Here is a 15,609-nt window from a genome sequence, read left to right as displayed (position 1 = left end):
ATCGGGCCCCATGTTGAAGCCAAGACCAGATTTATCAAAGGATTAGGTTGTACATCTGCTTCCACGCCCAAACCACATGTACAGGGCCATGAGGAAGAGCAAAGTTAGAACTCACAGACAGAGGTGAACTAAAGTCACCTGTAAACTTTTTAATCAGTTTCAAAGCCAAGCCAATGTTCTTTCAGTATGGCTGCATTCTTCTCCTGTAACTCTATAGAGACAAACTCAGCGTTTTTCCATTTAGAGACAGGCTGATAATTAAAGCAGTCTTGATTCACCTGCTTATAAGATCAAGCCTCAGTCTTTTTCGGGGGCTTTTCTTGCACAGCCATCTATTACCCAGCCAGGGTGTCATTACACACATTCTCTGTCATTACTTCAGCCGTATTTAGCCATTGGAACCCTGAGAATAGTGTTTGTGCGTGGCTATATTTGTATCTGTTTGTTTGTGAAGATTAATGAATACAGCCTGTGTTTTTCTGCGATGTGTTCTTATAAGGTTTTGGGGGGAGGAGGTGGTGGGCACACATCTTGGTTTGTAAGTCCTTTTATGTCCATGTCAATCTACAAAAGTGATATTCGTGGTTCTGTTTGATCCAGCATCCAGCCTTAAACAGCAAAATAGTGTAATTTTGGGGTGGGGGTAACAATTTGTATGATCAATGATGGGGTGGTTCAAGAAAGCTTTTTTTAGCTTTAATGCGATGCAGTATAATTTTGTGTTTGTGCCTGGATGTGTTGAACTGTGAGTACAGAGGGGAAAATAAGTATTTGACACATCAGGATTTTTACACTTTATTTATTATGACTCAACTTGTATACTTAAATGTTCTGATTTCTTGGTATGAATTCAATGTTTGCCTTGATTGCTACATCTCATTTTGTGTCAATAGCCCACTTAGAAATCCCCTTACTGATAAAAATGCTGATGTGTCAAATACTTATTTTCCCCACTGTATGTGAGCACAATATATAACCCAGTGTATAATCTAGACTGAAGTAAATTAAAATTAAACACTACAATTATAGCACATGCGTGCTGTATAACATTTAGGTCATTATGTTGGTTTGTCTATCATAAGCGTGTCATTTGTGGTGACATTTTAAATCACAGGTCTGTATCTTTTTTACTGTCTGTCTCTCCTACCCAAACACACAAATCGTTTAACAGCTTCACACTTATTTTCAATCTCAACCATTCTCTCTCATTCGGTGCAGTTGAAGTGTGTTCCTGCGTGTGTTTGTGTAGGTATGACTGAGATTAATGTCAAACATGCTGGGACTCATACCAGCCTCCCGCACGGCTCTGTGCTGTAGCGTCTCGGATGCTTATCACAGCCAATCATCTGTTTGTTCACCTCACTCACAGCGCACACACATGGACTGCAGACGTGGCGTTGTGTCTCACCTCACCAACGTCATCCAGCTCACATAGCAAGGCATGATGGACTTTAAAGGCTTCAAAGCGCTGAGCACAAGCAGCCAGTATGTGATAGTTGGTGAGATTTTATCTCTCTGCCAAACTTTGTATTTAAAATCCAAAGCCCTTGTGGCTTAAAGACTCATAAAGGGAGACAAACTGATTAAAAGAAGGATTAAAAGTATTTATAATTTGCTTGATATCTGTGGAAGGGTCAGTAAGCAAGGTCACAGCAGCTCCTCCTTGTGGCCAAATATAGTTCTTCTTTTGCATATGTGCGTGTGGAGCATGTGATGCAGTTTAATAAGCCAAATGTTTCCAGTGACTAAAGATGTTCTGCTTAATTCAATTCTGCTTTAATTCTGCTGTTAATTTAAAGGAAAACACCACAGTTTTTCAATATTTTACTATGTTCTTACCTCAACTTAGATGAATTAATACATAACTATCTTTTTTCAATGCGTGCACTTAATCTTTGTACAGCGCCTCATGAATGTTTTAGCATTTAGCCTAGCCCCATTCATTCCTATGGCTCCAAACATGGATGAATTTAGAAGCATCAAATCCATGTTCCATGTTTTCCCTATTTAAAGACTGTTACATGAGTAGTTACACGAGTAAATATGGTGGCACATAAGAGGAATGGGGCTAGACTGCATGCTAACACATTCATGAAGCGCTGTACAAAGATTAAAAGTGCACGCATTAATAAAAAAAAGGTATGTATTAATTCATCCAAGTTGAGGTAAGAACATAGTAAAATATTAAAAAAACGGTGGTGTTTTCCTTCAAAGATAAAACAAGGGCTGCTGTCCTCTGAAGTTTCAGACCATGTTCAGAATAATATTCCAGAGGAAAATTTTATTGCTTAGTGGTTGCTAATTCATAGCTAAGGGGAGTTGATTGGGTTTTCATTTGTGTTCATGTATCAACTTAAAGGGGTCATAGCATGAAAATCTGACTTTTTCCATATTTAAGTGCTACAATTGGGTCCCCAGTGCTTCTATCAACATAGAAAACGTGAAAAGATCAACCCAGTAACTTAGTTTTGGTAAGCCATTTTGCGCAAGCATGTGAAAAATTAGGTTGTTCAGATTCCGCCTGTTTTGTGAGCTACGTAGCAAGGCCAATTACAATAATACCGCCCCTTTATCTGCACAATCCAACCACGACACTGCAATTTATTGCAGAGAGAGAGAGAGAGAGAGAGAGAGAGAGAGAGAAAATAATTGACAGCACAATTGAGTTTCAATTGCAACAAACCACCATCATTGCGATCAGTGTTTGCATTTCATCAGCTCATTTGCATTTTAAAGGACACACCCAAAATCGGCCCCGATCACGTGGTTTCAGACTCGATCGGAATCGGAAGTTACCTCCCGATCAGGACTCGGATACATATGCAGGGTTTAAAATCCGGCGTTAGATCTCGCTCTGCTCCGCGCCAGTGTAAGCGCTGCGCTGGGGCGTGTGAATTGACAAGAAGAGAATGACTTGTTTTCATTCATAGGCTTCACACTATCGCTCATTTAAACGACGTGTTGATCGTTTTTGTCCCCATGTGCTCAGACGGAGCCCCGCGTCTCACTCAGAACCTCAAGAACGCGCACGATCATTTGACATCACTGTAGAGATGAGAGATAGAGAGAGAGGTAAGAATGGTGCTCACGTCGAAAAAATGAAATAGAAGTCTAGAAACAAAGTATTAAAGTATGTATAGCCATGTCACTCATCTCATTACAATATGTTAACTAGATAACTGGATACAAGTTATTGTATAGTTCAATAAAATAATGTATTTGATTATACAAATTAATTACGACCTAACTATAGTGATTTTTTAACTGCTAAGCAGCTTAGGGAATCTCTATGGCTAATTTATAAGACATATAGCTGAATCAGTATGTTGTTTTTCTTGTTAATTGAGCCTTTTTGGGTAGCCTATCTCAGTGGTTCTCAAACTTTTTCAGCATGTGGCCCCCCTTGTGTACGGTACATTCCTTCGCGGCCCCCCAAAGAAAATTTGTGACAAAGAACTGTTCCAAAACTCAACATTTAAAAAAAAAAAATATTAAATTATACAAAAAAGTAGTGCTTTTGGTTAGTAGCCTTATTTTTTTTAGGTTTAATTACACAGAATTCATGATAAATTAATGTATTTCATAAAATGTCATAAAACTGGGCCCCCCCGGTACCATCTCGCGGCCCCCAGTTTAAAAACCACTGGCCTATCTCATGCCTAGAATTAGTCAAGGAGGTTAATTCTGCATTATGACATGTGCAACAAATGCATATAGGGTGTCAGACTCATAGATTTGCATAATTTAAAGTTCAGGTTTTAAAGTTTGGGTCAACCTGTGGCACAGCTTTAAAACTGAAACTTTTAAAATCCTATCAGAGGTCCAATATGTCATTGAAACACACCAGTGGCTTTGCTGTCATCAGGATTAAACACGTTCCCCCTTGAACCCTCCCTCCCAACAGAGCCTCCCCACAAAACAAATCCCAATTTAACCCCTGTACATATATATTATATATATTCTCATTGTTTTTTAACACATCTATAGTTATGCGCTGCTACAAAGACTCTTTTGACTCCATACAGAAACAGCAACGCATGTGGCATGACATAAGGAACATCCTGGTTTTGTTTTTTCCCTCTTCTTTATTCTTTTTTTAATGTATTATAGAAGTATCGGATCGGGACTCGGTATCGGCAGATACTCAAAATCAAATGACTCGGACTCGAGTGGCACACTACAAAATGGGAATTTTAACATGCTACAATAAATTATCTGTGGGGTATTTTAATCTAAAACTTCACATAAGCACTCTGGGGACACAAAAGACTTAATTTACATCTTTAAAAAAAATCTCATAATATGACCCCTTTAAGTTGTGTCCCAATTTGAAGGCTGCGACCTCCGAAGGCTGTAATATAAGCCCTTTATATATATATATATATATATATATATATATATATATATATATATATATATATATATATATATATATATATATATATATATATATATATATATATATATAAATCATATAGAATATATAAAAAAAAATATATATATATATACATACACACATGTAAATGTTTCTTAAATACATACATGAATGTGTGTGTATTTATATATGCATATATGCATAGTAATTACACACAGCACACACTCATATATTATGCAAAAATTATTTTGTATGCGATTAATCGCAATTAATCTTTGCCCAGCACTACCAAAGTGTAGATATTGATGACCACATAGTGTACCAAATGTATGAATATCTGAACCTAAATGTTACATACTATATTAGGACCTTTTTAAAGAATACTGTCCTTGTGACAGCTTGGGTCCTTTTTCTCCATTTTTTCTGATAGTCGGGTGACCTATACATTTTCCAAATGCTTAGATTTAGATATTTATAGATTGCCAAAAGTTGAGACATTTTTTCCCAAAATTAGAATAGAATTAAGCGTCATTTAAGTTGTCATAGTTGATGTATTTCTATCCTCCTCGAGTTGAAGGAAGCCAGACGAAATGCAGATGTTTGGAGAAGTGTGTTCATACTAATTAAATGAGAATGTTAATGAGCAGCTCTCTCTACAGACCTGGAGATACTTTCATCAGCCACAGTGTTAAAGAAACAGCTGATGAGCGGGCAGCCACTTCAGATATAAGTGCAGGGATGTGCTATTATGGCAAGTTGAAGTTTATAAAATGCATAATAAAAGCTGTAAAATCTAAATTGGTTAAAGAATTGGTTTCATCACTGCAGATGGTTTTGATGCGACAGACTGAATAATAATTATACATTATTACTGTGATAGAGTATGATTATTATTATTATTATTAATAACAATATAAGGATTTATTAAACATCGGTGTCTTTTATCATATTGCTTTTCTCCTGAATCTGATAAATTCAATATGCTCCTTTCGGTTGTGCGTTACAGTAATTTAGCTCATAGCTTTGATAAGATTTCATATGTGTGTCTACGTGGGTGGTATATTTATACCCTGTGGCTGGTTTTGGTAGCAGATTGCTTTGACGGTCAGGTAAGGGGCATTCGGTCTCTTCCTGCTGTTTTGAGACGGGACTGGAATAGTGAGCAGCCCTATGCTGCCGTCACTGTAATTGGACCTAAATTGGTCAAATGAATGAGCCATTTCTGCCGCCTTGGTCACAGCTGAGGACAGGAGAGACATAGAAACAGGTCTCGAGCCTTCAGAATACAGAGGAATAAAAAGAAGAAATTAATGTGCTCTGGGAGGTTGTTTCTGCATACAGTGTGTAAATTTTCCATCAACAGATGTGATGGGATTTGATCAATTTTGAGAGCTGATTTGATTGTTTTTCCGTTAATTTACAACTGTAGACGCTTGAAGGAAAAAACTTGACCTTATCGCTACATCGTCTCGTGTGGCCTTCTTAGATTTCAGCTAATTAAAGCAACAACAAAATACACCTGCATTGCAAAAACGGTAACATGTTAAATGCGTAACAAAATTGCTGTAGTTCTTCCTATCAGGGGCTTTCATTGAGGCAAATACGGTAAAGGGCATCTGCTATAAACAAATGTAAATGTAGTGCAAAGCTGCCTGTAAACACTATGAAGACAACAATGTGAATTGCTTACACAGTGTACCTGACTGTCACTGTACGATTTAATAATTGAAACATCTAGGAGATCAAAAGCAAAGGGGTTAAAAATAAGGAAAATGTACAAATCACTTACTGTAATATATGCAGTAATTACATAGGACTTTCTGTTCTTAATGAGCACCTATTGTCAGATTCACAGTTTTACATTTCCTTTGGTGTGTAAGTATGTATTAGTACATGTTAACCATATGCAAAAGGTGCATACCCCAAAGTAAACGATGACGTGAGTTATCATCTCCAACGTAAATCTCTGCATTGTGACTAAATCTTTCAAACATGGTAAGGAGCGTCACATTTCCGGCGGACGTCAGAGGTATTCAGGCCAATCACAATGTGCAGATTAGCTGGCCAATAAGGGACACATAGCTTTTCAAATCCATGCGTTTCAGGAAGAGAGTGAAATCTGGAGCTATAAAAATGTACGGTATGTGGAAAATAATGTTTTTTTTTACTGTAAATCACACTGTTAAAAAATTCCGTAGAAATTACAGTGTTACTTGCAGCTGGTTGCCGGTAACTTAACTTTGAACAAACTGTTGCCAGTAAATAACATAAATGTAAATCTACGGTAAGTTACCGGCAACCAGCTGCAAGTAACACTGTAATTTCTATGGAATTTTTTTTACAGTTGTATTATACCAAATATCATTGTTTTTTTAGCAATGTGTGAGCTTAGAATTTCTTCTCTTTACTTACATTGAACGGGTAAGTACCGATTAGGCTTCCATGTCGTTCTGCCATATTGATAAACTATAATAGCAAAGACGGACAAAAAGCACTAGCCTACTGACGCGTTTCCACAACGCGTTTTCATTCAGAACACGTGAACCAGCTACAACGGACAAGAAGATCAGTGATTACGTAACGGCTACCGTAGTTGCAACACGCATTTGGAAAGAGAGCATTATTCGTTTGAATGCAAAATTCAATTTCACCACTAGATGGGGGTAAATCCTACTTATTGCCCCTTTAAGTGCAAAATTTACAGTGCAGCAAACACACAGACTAATGACATGTTTACCTTTGAACTCATTTTGGATAAAACCATCTGTAAGACCAAATGTAAAATGTGCTTTTCATTTTAATTGCTTTTCACTTTTTTTAAACTATATGTGGTCACATAAGATCTGTTTAAGACCAAAAGCTCAAGCTCATCTGAATAGCCATGATTAAAATACACAAATAATGAGACACACACACATATAGCAGTGGATTCAGAAGGAAATAAACATTTAACTGCATCTTTCATCTCACTATTCTGCATTTGCACCAGTCTCACTCCAGATCACCTGAATAAAAAGGTGCTCAATGAGGGGCTCTGTGGGACCCTGACTCTCTCTCTCTCTCTCTCTCTCTCTCTCTCTCTCTCTCTCTCTCTCTCTCTCTCTCTCTCTCTCTCTCTTTCTCTCTCTCTCTCTCTCTCTGTCTATCTCTGCAATTTGTTCAGGGCCACTGCTACTTGCCAGGGGACATCTGTGTTCATCCAAACCCTGCATCCTGTTTTTCCTTTTACTCTCTCATTCGATCTGCTTATTTTTACTCATATATTGCATGTTTTACTGTATTTACAGATAAGGAACGAACGAAGCATCGAGCGTGATATTGTCACATACTCAATGTGAACTAATTTCTTATTAAATTCAACAAAGAACTAATGATCTGAGATATGAAGTTCACATACTCTATATTTCACCTAAAGTTCACAATTCACATTTATATTTCCTCTCTTGGAGACAAATGCAACTAGCTTTACACTCATAAAAATATTAACTCTGTTGTGTCCCCTGGACAACCTCTGAGCAGTTTTTTTTACATTGCTGCATTTGGCAGACACCTTTATCAATACGCACTTACAGTGCATGTGTACTTTATTATCAGTATATGTGTTCCCCTGAGCATTGAACCCATGCTGACATAATGCTCTACCCATTTAGCTACAGAAATACTTTGTACATTGTTTTCATTTTATTTGTTAAGATAGTTTAAACCCATTATATGGGTAATACGAAGGACTGAAACCATTAAGTGCAATCGAAATCATTAAATTCCTTACGATTCCCATTCCTAGTAGATACACTGATGGGTTGAGTATAACAGCACCCAGCATGCCTGAGTAAAAAGCAATTCCCCCGTAATGTTTCCCAGGGCATCCAGAAATGGGGTTCTGTACCCTTGGGTGCCTCTTAGCACCTGAAGAAATGAAGTTGCTGTTTTCATCCTAATTCAATCAATTAAACTACTGACCTCCTAGTTTGGAGGTGATTGGCCGTAATGAGATGAACCTCAGGTGTGCGAGCGAGTCTTATGAACGTTACATATTTTTTATCTCCTCCGTTTACCTCGTCAGTGTTGACCTCATACTTATCATTCCTTATCTCCAAACCTTTTCATTCTTATCTCTCTGCCCCGCTCCCAACAATTACGACAACGGCAAATGCAAAGCCTAAGAAATAGGATTGCCGGGCTTTAGTATTAGAGAAAGACGGGCACGCCTGAGATTCCATTTATCAGGCCCAAACAGGCACAAAATTATTGGAGTTGGTTGAATCGCGCTTTCCCATGCCTTTGATCTTCCAGTGCCCTTCCCTCTATTTATAAATCCCTCCTCTCTCTCTACTGCTACACTTCTGACCATATTCACACACGACCTTGGATCATTCTCAACCAAATCCTCTCTTAAACCTGCGCCGAAGGATCCTTACATATTCCTTCATGCACTTGTCCCCAAACCCCACCTCTGCATTGCAGCCTCTTTAAATATGGTGATTATGGCCTTGGCTTGCATTGCAGGATTCCTGGCGTGTGTCAAAGGCTTTAAACACCAGCGCTGTCCTCCACCCCCCAAAACGCCACCCCTGCTGTGATCAGGTTACTGCAGCTTGTTAGGAGAAGAGATTCATACAGTGGCAGTACAACATCTCCCCCTGCGCCACATGGGTTTGATGAGGCTGTTACGACTGACAGTATTATTATCAAGACATGTTGTCCATCAGCAGAAGATCTTGTAATGTTGTTGTGTCTAATCAACGCTCTTGTTTGAGTTCATGTTTGAAGTGTGTGATCTAAGATACACGTGTGATCATAGACAGCTGTACGTTTCATTGCTTTGCTAAAGGAAACATGAAACCAAACTTCTAGTTGTCTTCATAGAGGACACACTGAAGTGGTTATGCGCTATAACTAAATACTAAGTATTTATTTTATGAGGTGGGTATTAAGAACATTAAAAAGCACCTATTTTATTGCTAAAAACAACGCTTTTTTGTGTATAATAATGTGTTCGCGTGGTTTATGGTTAAAAAATACATTATTTTCCACATACCGTACATTTTTGTAGCTCCAGATTTCACTATTTTCCTGAAACGCACAGATTTGAAAAGCTCTGTGTCTCTGATCGGCCAGCTATTCTGTACGTTGTGATTGGCCTGAATACCTCTGACGTCAGCTGGACATGTGACGCTCCTTACCATGTTTGAAAGATTCGGTTGCTAACAGTAGTTAACTAACAGGTTGTGAGTCCAAAGCGGGAGGAATTATGATAATGACAGTCTTTGCTACATCACCAATCCCAGGAAGGAATTTTTTTTCGACCCAAGACAAACCCAAGAAAATTAGACCCGAGTCCAACCCAAACTAGTGGCAATTTTTTTAACCCGAATGTAAACGGCACTCTGCAGATAGAAAGAAACTTTGGTGGCCTCGCAACTAATTTGGCGAGCTGCTCCATTTGTTTTACTTTGTTATCTGACGACGACACCAAGGTAACCGCTAAAATGTACATTTAAAATTGACTGACATGTCTGTCTCAATGAATATTAACCTACCGCCAGCCACACAAAGTTGCAAGCTCTCTCTGCAAACAGATGAGAGGAAAAGGACATTGACGCACACACGTAAGAGAGTTCGGGTCTTCTCGTATCCGTTCGGCAAAAACACATTCATTTTAAATTATCCGAGACCCGATGCCGCTATTATTGTTCCCGACCCCTGTCCGAGGCACATGTGAAACTTTTAGACCTCGGGTTTTTGGATCTAAGTGGACCCATGAGGACCTCTATTTTGGGGTTTTTACCTTTTGCATATGGTTAACATGTACTAATAGACACTAACACACCAAAGGAAATGTAAAAATGTGAATCGGACAATAGGTGCTCTTAAGGTAAATTATACAAAAACTTATAAAAATAAAAGCAAGAATGAATCATACACTGCAAAAATTGGATTTCTTACTTAGTATTTTTGTCTTGATTTTCAGAATAAATACCTAAAAATTCTTACATTAAGAAAAACATTGAAATGAAATGTTAATTCAAGTTTATTTCTTCTACTGCATTGGCTTTTTTTAAGCATAAACTTTCAGAAAACAAGACTTATGCTAATCTTAGGTCATTTTGCTTCTCAAGTAAATGTATTATGATTTAGGAATTTTCAGTTTATATTGGAAAACACACGAAAAACAATAAGAAATTGATTTTTGCAGTGTGCTACAACTTATGAATGAGATTGTACGAATTTATTCACTATAAAAAGATTTGTTATTTCAATCAAAAAAAGTAAGAAATTTGTTTGCTTTAAAAGTTTTTGTTAATTCAACTTAAAAATATTAGTTGACAACATTTTTACTAGGGCTGGGCATAGATTAATCTAGATTAATCTCATACAAAATAAAAGTTTTTTTTGCATAATATACGAGTTTGTGCTATGTATAAATATTATGTATATTTAAACACATACACATACATATATATACATTTAAGATTTTTTTTATATATCGTTTTTTTATTTATATATATAATATAGAATATATAAAAATATAAATATATATATATATATATATATATATATATATATATATATATATATATATATATATATATATATATATATATATATATATATATATATATATATATATATATATATATATATATATACATGTAAATGTTTCTTAAATACATACATGAATGTGTGTGTATTTATATATACATAATAATTATTACACACAGCACAAACTCATATGTTATGCAAAAAATTACTTTTATTTTGTATGAGATTAATCTAGATTAATCTATGCCCAGCCCTAATTTTTACACATTTTTAGTTAACTACATTTTTAAGTTAAATTAACTAACAATTTTAAGGCAACCAGGTAACTTACATTTTTAAGTTGAACCACTAAAGAGCTGCACGGTTATGACAAAAATCATAATTTTCGGTTGTTGTCATTGATTTTGTAATTGCGATTATTATTGCCGATTAATAGATTTGACTTGAAGTTTTGAAATGTTTTATAACTTCCTGGGAAGCAGCTGCATGGTAAATTATAAACATCCAAAAATAAACCATATAAAATGAATAACAAATAATTATGGGAGTTATGTTATTAGTAGAAAATCCAAAACAAATGGCTAAAAGATCCATTTTAAATTTTGGTGCCGAAACACACAGAAATGAGCACAAATGGACAGCTGTAATTGAGGCTTTTTGTGATTATGTAATTATTCCACTTGTAATTGTAATCCTGATTAGTTTTCGATTAATTGTGCCGCTCTGCAATAAATCTTTTTTACAAGGTACGAATTAGCCACCTTATAAAATGTCTAATAGTTTAAAAATCTGAAAACAATGTTGGTTGACCACTAATACTGTATGAATATCGTAGGCAATCTGTCCCATTCAGTTGTCTGTGTTGGTTATGGCCCTGCATAAGTATGAATTTTTATTCTCTTGTTTATCTTGCAGCATTGTCAAAATGAATCACACACACACACAAACAAATGCATGCCCTTACCCTGTCATAGTGATTTACAGTGTGAGCTGAGCCCTGAAAGTGTTGTTTAATTTAATAAGGTAATTATACACTGGGGGCAGGAAGCAGCCTGGACCTGATTTACGCATGCTGGCCGTGGTCTTTTGTCACACACACTTTGACTCTACTGCAAGGACAACTGTCCTCAACACACTTCCCCCAGCAGTCTGCTGCGCCCGCGTCCTGTGCTTCTCTCTTTACTCATCTCTCATTGGCTGTCAGCTAAACTGTGTCGTTTCTCAGCTGGCATGTGAACAGACTAAAGGGGTTTGGGTCCCCTCACCCACTCAGTCATGTCTTGAGTTATGTCAGGGCTGTATTGAAGTGACACGATCATACAGGCCACCCTGAAAGTGAGTTCCTAAAGTGTTCCTGTAGCTCAGTTGGTAGATCATTGCATTAGCAATGCAAAAGTCATGGGTTTGATTCCCAAGGACCACACATACTGGGAAGTTTTTAAAAATATACATACATAGATACAGGTCATTGAAAGTGCTTGAATCTATTTTATGCAAGAAGTTTTCTGGGGGAAAAAATCCATATTATTTCCTGTGTAGTGTAGGATAATATCATAAAAATTCTAGTCTAAACAGTTCGCTTTAAATGCTTATGTCTTCTGTATGCGAATGTTGATTCATACCCAAATGCTTTTTTGCATAGTTGTGTTTGACACATAAAAACGTCTCGGGTTACGTATGTAACTGTTGTTTTTCTGAGAAAGGAATGAGACGCTGCGTCTCCCTTGCCATACTTCCTGCGTCCCTGTAACGCCGTCTTTTCTGATAGCGATATACTTCCTGGCTCCCGCGTCACCCTGTCTTTGTCGTTAAGTCTCACCATTGGTTGAATTTGATATACACATTCAGACGCACTTACCCCTGGAGGCGTGCCCAAAGTGTCACCGCAGTGACGCAGCGCGAGTTCCCTCGAAAGGGAACTGTAACAATGTATCTTAAAAGGTAACACGATGTAACCTTGCTCTCACTTGAAATGTGTCCACACATTTGAGGGTATTAAACCTGGAAAATCCTTGAAAGGTCCTTGAATTTGAAGGTGTGGGAACCCTGTAATCACCTTGTATGCACTCACTGTAGGTCACTTTGGATAAAAGTGTCTGCCAAATATATAAACCTGAGTGTTCCTATGATACTTTTTTTTAAGCTTAAAACCTCTATGGGGCATACAATTCTAGAATGCTAAATGTTTTATTTTTAGATGTACTATTGCTTTAAGACACACTGCGGCACTTTTAAAGAGAACTGTCTGGATCAAGTGTGTATTTAGAGGATAGCCATGTGACTTTGTTGAGCATTGCATCAGGGACCAGCAGTGCCCACAAGCGGCACTGAGACTCTTTCTATCCATCCATCCCTCTTTCTCTCTCTGTCTCTCTCTCTCTCTCACCAGCAGCCTTGCCACCAATCTGCCTTCTTATTCTTCCTCTTTTCATCCCTCTTTCTTTATCTGCCTGCTCGCCACGCAGTCATTGAGGAGTCTTGCATGCCTAATTTGAGTTAATGAAGCCAGGGCTCGTCCAGACCTGAGGCCCCAGCAGGCAGAACAGCTGTGTCCAGACGGTGACAGCATATCTCTCCAATTTTATCTCTATTTCTCCTCTGTTTTCCACATATGCCCACAGCAGCCCCTAGTACGGCAAAGCCTAATGACTCTCTCTACATGAGGGGAAGCATCTCATGTAGAGAGCAGAAACTTGACATGCAAAAATAGATCTCATAAAATGCGAAAAATCATCTAAGATTAAAAAAGGAGACGGGCGGAGAGAGGAACAGATTTAAGACTGGAGGGAATTTGAAGCGAGGAAAATACAGCAGCAAATTTAAGCAGCTTAAAGTAACTGCTCGCTAAAGCTTCATTTTGGAAAGAGGGTCTCATGCAGGAGGTTGTAAAGGATAAGACAGTCTGACAGGGAGCAAAGGCTCAGTGACGTGGGTAGCTAGCGAGAGCTAGCGGGTGTTGCAGAGGTTTGACATCTCTCTGATGAGATTTATGCTGACAAAAAGTGTTTCAACACAGCCACCTCTAAGCGTATGTCTTACCTTTGTACGTCATATCAATATTTGGTTTATTCAAGCTTGAAATCAGCTTATCTTATGTAACTGTTCCCCTTACAGGAAGCATCAACCGAACGGGGGCCATCCCTACATTTCTGCGGACCCCTACAATGATCCAGCCTCATCTGGATATGAAACCCTTCCTACAGTTTCCAATGGAGACCCCTTCACCACACAGCGTTGGGCTTTTTCACAACTTCAACACGGTGAGATATGACACACCTAATAATGTTACTTTTAAATGTTACGTGTTGCCTTCCATGTTTGTAATCTGATTACATAAGGCAACTTGTTACCAGTGTTGGGGAAAGTTACTTTTAAAAGTAATGCATTACGATATTAAGTTACTGCGTTATTGCATTACTTAGTTACTTTTCATGGAAAGTAATGCTTACGTAACTTTTAAGTTACTTTTAAGTTACTTCTTACTTGGCTGAGGCTTGATCTCTTTCAGGCCTTGCAGGTGTTTTTTATGATCGCAAAAATGTCAAGCTCTGGCCTGCCATTTCCGTTTCTGACTCAAACTGTTCCCGCTCAGGCGCACAGTGCGCGTAATGCTACGTTAATATGTTCAGTTTAATTCAGTACATTATTTTATTTTTGTGGCATTTGGTCGGTAGGAAGTCCTTATCAATCTAAAATCATTATGAGGCGGAGTCGTGTATAACGTGCATTTAAAAAAGCACTTTTTAAAAAAAATAATTAATAATATTACTTATTATAATGAAAATACCAGAAATAATTTTAATAAAAGCGATATAAATATTCCTGTAGACAATTACTGGGGCCTCATTTATAAAGCGTGCGTACGCACAGATTTGATCGTAAAGTTTGCGTACGCAAAAACCAACGGCAAAGTCCATATTTATAAAAACTGTCTTTGACGTGGAAAAGTGCTTAGCGCCATGTCAGGGTCTGGCCAGACGTACGCACTTTTGCTTGTCTGATTGCTGCAGAATTTTGGAAATATAAGCCAATCTTGCTGCTCGAAATTTGGTTTAAACATTTAGAAGTGCTCTTTTATATGTCTGTGTCATTAATTAGGCATCGTTTAAAGGCGGAGATCTGAAACTCCTCGGTTGCACACAAGTTCAAGTTCATTTGCGATTTATAGATTTGAAAGGGGTACGCGCGTTTTTTGTTGCGTACGTTCGGTTTATGAATCACTTGTACGCATTTTTGATAAATGATCGTAAGATCAAATGTAGTATGCTTTTTACGCAGCATTTTATAAATGAGGCCCCTGGAATAGCGTTCGCAATACTACTTTTTACTGTGGCGCAAAGGAATTTTCTGCACGAGAGCGCCCCATGGCTTTGGGATGTGCCGGGATTTCACCGTAATTCATTAAAATTCATTCATTGAGAAAACGCGCATTTATATTAATGTGTATATTTATAAAGTAATGCGTTACTTTACTCGTTACTTCAGAAAAGTAATATTATTACGTAATGCACATTACTTGTAATGCATTACCCCAACACTGCTTGTTACACCTTATCGCCTTTAGCTACAGTACATCATGGTTTGATTTGCTACATTGTTGTGTCTAATATTTTCCACATACACTATTCGAAACAGATGGCTTGTTTATTTGAATTCGTCTGACTGTTTATTGTTCGAAGCTGTGTAATGCC

The 15,609-nt window shown here is 37.5% G+C and overlaps 1 protein-coding gene across 1 annotated transcript in view; it reads left to right on the top strand.

The window, feature by feature from the left end:
- The window catches only part of znf385a (zinc finger protein 385A), a 112,626-nt gene that overhangs the window by 62,222 nt on the left and 34,795 nt on the right, over positions 1-15,609 (top strand). Inside the window, 1 exon segment of the mRNA XM_073875346.1 lies at positions 14,033-14,178. Within this exon segment, the coding sequence (XP_073731447.1) occupies positions 14,033-14,178 (146 nt within the window).

The sequence above is a fragment of the Misgurnus anguillicaudatus genome, chromosome 13 (genome assembly GCF_027580225.2).
Source record: "Misgurnus anguillicaudatus chromosome 13, ASM2758022v2, whole genome shotgun sequence".
Taxonomy (NCBI): Eukaryota; Metazoa; Chordata; class Actinopteri; order Cypriniformes; family Cobitidae; genus Misgurnus; species Misgurnus anguillicaudatus.
Note: the sequence above shows the minus strand (reverse complement) of the source record. Positions and strands in the feature narration are given on the sequence as shown.